The sequence below is a fragment of the Monopterus albus genome, unplaced genomic scaffold (assembly GCF_001952655.1).
Source record: "Monopterus albus unplaced genomic scaffold, M_albus_1.0 scaffold128.1, whole genome shotgun sequence".
NCBI classification, from domain to species: domain Eukaryota; kingdom Metazoa; phylum Chordata; class Actinopteri; order Synbranchiformes; family Synbranchidae; genus Monopterus; species Monopterus albus.
Genome location: NW_018128008.1, coordinates 2,275,091 through 2,279,964, shown reverse-complemented (window position 1 = coordinate 2,279,964; position 4,874 = coordinate 2,275,091). Strand labels below are relative to the sequence as shown.

General features: G+C 42.2%; 1 protein-coding gene across 1 annotated transcript in view; it reads right to left on the bottom strand.

Moving 5' to 3' along the window:
• Positions 1-4,874, bottom strand: part of ddx51 (DEAD (Asp-Glu-Ala-Asp) box polypeptide 51) — a 14,913-nt gene that overhangs the window by 8,121 nt on the left and 1,918 nt on the right. Inside the window, exons 2-7 of the mRNA XM_020612883.1 lie at positions 3,224-3,561; positions 1,575-1,753; positions 1,312-1,462; positions 846-991; positions 680-751; positions 497-603 (exon numbers count right to left, since the gene is read on the bottom strand). Of these exons, the coding sequence (XP_020468539.1) occupies positions 497-603; positions 680-751; positions 846-991; positions 1,312-1,462; positions 1,575-1,753; positions 3,224-3,561 (993 nt within the window). The remainder of the gene's footprint in view (positions 1-496; positions 604-679; positions 752-845; positions 992-1,311; positions 1,463-1,574; positions 1,754-3,223; positions 3,562-4,874) is intronic.

Sequence of the window (4,874 nt, the reverse complement as noted above, 5' to 3'; positions counted from 1 at the left end):
ATGTTTTCACAATTAAACTGTCACATTCAAACTGATGTTAAATAGTAGTCAGTATGCACTTGCTATTAAAGTGACTTGATCAAGCCCATATAAAGTTCAGCAGTAGCAGTTCTAGGAAGATTTTTCTGATATTTACTCGGGTGCCTCTCACAGCAAAAGCCATAGTCCACAAAGAGCTTACAAAGTATGAAAGGGATCTCATTGGTGAAGGTATCAGTCAGGAGAAAGGCACAAAAAAATCTCCAAAGGCATTACATTAATATTACGCACTGAAAAATGGTCCAGGTACCTCAAATAAATGTGCAAATGTAGTTTGATACATTCCAACACTGAAGCAAACTCATTTTAAAATATAAGAATACATTTGAAAATCTGGCACTAAATAACTTACAAAATAAAATGTACTGATGCTAAACTCAAAAACCCCTGTATCTCATTAAGTGTTGCTAAAGCATTTTCCTTGCTTCTGAAGCCAAACTTCAGTTTTTGTACTCACCTGTGTTCTGACAGTGAAGCCTGCTCTGCAGCAAAGGACTTCTGACCAGCCAGCATCACCACTTTCAAACTAGTTCCCTCAGTGTATGATGTGAACACTTTGCAAACCTGTTCAGGAGAATGTGTCAGCTGAGCCTTTTTAATCTAGAACAAACATGGCTGAATTGTTCTGAAAGATTCTCACCTGCTGAGCCAGCTCTTTGGTTGGCAACACAGCCAAAGCCCGGACTTCACGCACCACCCGCTCCATCAGCACCTGATGGTGGAAACACCTGTCACTGATATGGAAGAGTCTTTCTCCATATTCCAGCTTCTTCAACCATACACTTTCAGGTGTGCCTGCAACTCACGTGTATGACAGGTATGACAAAAGCAAGGGTCTTGCCACTGCCTGTTGGTGCAGACACACAGATATCTCTCGGCTTGTAGCCACCACGTCCAATCAGCAGCCCCTGCTGTGCGCTCTCCAAGATGGCTGGAATAACCTCGGCTTGAACTGTGGAAAAGGTCACAGTAACTAGTCACAACTTTTATCTTCCAAGCATATGCTCAGTAAACCTTTTCACATCACAACCTCCATTCACAGCCCAAGCCTACACCCACTCACACAACATAGGCACCTATCTCAGGAGACACCATGGATATCTGTGATAAGGATTCATTTTAACAAACTCATGAACTAAACAACACTGGTGTCTCTTATGGGACATATGCAAACTAACATCACTATTAAGTGAAATAACATAGGCCTATTCTCAATGATTTAGAACTACTGCTGCAATAAACATACAGTAAATTCATCCTGGAAAGATTTACCTGGAAAGAATTGTTTAATTCCGTTATTTTGTAGATTTTTGACAAGCTGAGGATGGAGCCCTGGGACGGCAAAGAAGGGGACCAGGTTGCTTTTAATGTCTCTGTGAATCACACTGGGCTGAGCGAGCCACTGAGGCAGTACTCTGTGTACCTGTGAACACAGGAATAAACACTAATGATATGCAAGGTCCCCACAGGAGGAACAGTAATGATTTAATGACTCCTTTAACACTGTCAAAAAATAAATATATAAATCACTGCACCTTTTGGACTGGTTTGTTCTCAAATCCACCTAAAACAGTGAATCCTGTCGGAGCAGAAGTCTTTCCTGAGGTTTGTTTTTGTGTGTCATTGTCTTTCTCTGTCTCTTCTTCTCCTCCTGTCTCCTGTGGTCCATCTCTTCTAAAGACAGGAGCATCTGAAAGATCTTGAACTGAACTGCCTACAATCCAAAAAAATACAAAGCAAATCGTCTGAGACGTATTTTTATTTATGCAGGTATTATGTGTGTTACAGTGTCCCTGGTAGGCTAGTGGTTAAGGCGCAGCGCTCTCGCCACTGTGGCCCAGGTTCGAGTCAGGGTTGCATCAGGAAGGGGGATCTAGCGTAAAACATGTGCCAACATGTGAGTCATCATTGTGACGATTCACTGTGGCGACCCCTAAATGGGAAAAGCCGAAAGTGACTTTCTATTGTGTATTACAGAGGAGACATTACAGTTTATATCAGGTCATACCCAGACTACTTCAGTGAACATGATTACAATCTACTTTAAAGGCTAGTAGATTAAATCATTCATTCCTTTTAGATGACTAGCACAAAATTCATCCCTAGGAAAAACTGCAGTCCAAAGCTGCAGGGTGGTTTTCTCAAGATACAGAGTGAGACCTTTTTAGGCACAGAACACCGCATGGCCACAAGTATGAGGACAAGCTTGTCCACATGGTACACCTACAAATGCTGGACTTTTCAGACCAATACCCCCTATGTGAGAGCTTTAAAAAGATCTGTTGATTTGTTAAAACAAAAATGTTCATAAATATCCTAAATTTTGTTACTAAAGTACTGTGACCAAAATATGTACTGACTTGGACATTTTACAGCTGAAAATTAAACTTGAACTACTTATAATTACTTTTTAAGTTACTGTTCTGTTTATATTAACACAAAACTATAAGTATCTTTTAGTATATGGATTATTCTTCATATCTTTATAACAATTTTGTTGTATTTCTGTTTTATTTTTAAAAACTATGCCTCTGTTCAATATAATAAATTACACTGAACTATAATAAATGTTAAAACTGCACTGATTTGTTTTTACTGGCATGCAGTACACACATGCAGCAGACTTGACGTTTCTCTGTTTGCTGTTTGGTGCTGTGTAGGAAGTAAACAAAGCTTTTTCACTGGAACCAGCTGCCTGCTGGACACAAAACTGATGTCAGCAGTTTCATACTCTTGTTCTAAATGTTTTCTTACTTCATTATATATGAGGTTTGTTCATACAAGTATTGCAACTATGATTCACCCAAACCTGTCAACCAGTAGTCAGAGCAGTGCAGTACTGGGACAGTCACAGACAAAAAGATGGAATGGGCTAATGTGATCTTAGAAACTAAAAGTGGCTTTCTAAAGCAAAGCACTCCATGATGGAAGGCAGTCAGTCACATTAGACAGGATAACATTAGAGCTGACAGTAGGTGATGTCACAGTTTCAGAGTCATATTTCAAGTCCACCACTCAAGAATTTTGTTCAGAGAAAATTCTAACGAAGTTTTATGAAGGCCCCAAATTCTCCCAAGTCATTTGTGCTTACCACATGAGAAGAAACCTGTTTTTACAAGTGGTCCTTGCAGCATGCCCAGTGAGCTGGAAACTACTGTTAAATGAATAATAAACAAGCCCATACCTGTCTGATCCTTCCTCTTCTTCTCCTTCTTATTTGCACCTTTTTTCTTCTTGGTTGATTCCTCAACAGGTTCATTATGTTTATCTGAGTCCAAACCACACAAAGGCACTTCATCTGATTTCCACTTCTTGTGGTGTGGAGGCTCTTGGCTGCTGCTCTGGTCAACTTTTCTTTTCTTTTTAACATCCTGCTGTACTGTCTGCTCATCAGACAGATCTGTCCTCTGTTCTGTCAAACTCTGTCTCTGCTTCTCTTTTGCCTTCTGCTGCAGTTTAGCCAGTAACACCTGAGACCGAGACTCCTTTGAGACACTCCAGTCTTCCTCCTCTCCAAGATATCTGTGAGCAAAATGACAATGTCTTACAAATTTTTTGGTCAATTTCTTTAACACAATCACAGAACAGCAGTTTTGTTGTGACCTCGGAATTTAAAGGTTTTATTTACATTGCATTTGCATTTACAGTGCGACTATACAAGTAATCCCAACGAGAGGGGTTACATACGGAGGATGTGGGACCTATGTATACTCCAAAACTCAACATCTATACATACAGTAAATGGGGTTACCCAACATGGCGGCGCGTATGCATGCAGCGGCTCGGGGCTCTCGGCTTTTTGTTTTTTTATTCGCATCTTTGTTCATGTTTTTGTTGTCACCACAGTTTTCTGAAGCCACCATCCAGTATGGAAGAGCTGAACTACTTATTATTGGGAAGTAATACGAACTTTACGCATCCACGAAGCCGGACATTATTCCACCAGTTACACCGGACCACTACAGCTCTCACCATCCCCCCTTTGTGGCCTAGGAGACGGAGGCAACAGCGTAAACAAAAGAGGGGTAGCGCAGGAGGAGCTGTACTGCCTGATCAACAGGCAGATGAACACAAACCCAGAAGCGGCTGTGATTGTGGCTGGAGACTTTAACCGTGGAACTTAAAGCAGTGTTTCCCAAATTCTACAGATTCATCAATTTTCCAACCAGGGACAATAACATCCTGGATCAAGTTTATTGCAACATCCCGGGAGCATACAGGAGAGCAGCTCCACACCTGGGCATGTCAGATCACATCTCTGTGGAACTGATCCCAACATATAAACCTCTGATCTGCAGGACAAAACCAGTCACCAAAACAGTTAAGGTGTGGACGGAGGAGGCTTCTTCAGCATTACAGGATTGTTTCGAGCATACTGACTGGGGGGTGTTCAAAGAGGGCTCAGACCTGGAGGCTTATAAATCAGCTGTTCTGGACTATGTGCAGTTCTCTACTGATGCTGTCCTACCTACAAAGCATCAGGGTTTCTCCAAACCAGAAACCATGGTTGGACGGTACAGCGTCACCTCTAAAAGAAGGCCATACACGAGGGTCAACACCCAGCCGGTCAGCCATGATCCCCCCCTCCCTGACACTGAAGTTATTTTGCATGCTTCAATACAACCTGGCAGCAGATGTTCCTCTGCTGCCAGAGGAACTGGCAGCTTGAGGAACTGCACCAGCCTCTCATCCTCCCGCTACACCAGGTGAGCTCCACCCTGAGGAGGATCAACACCAACAAAGCTGCAGGACCAGACAGGGTGTCAGGCTGGGTTTTGAAGCTATGTGCTGACCAACTGGCAGGAGTTTTCTTGGACATTTTTAACCTGTCCCTG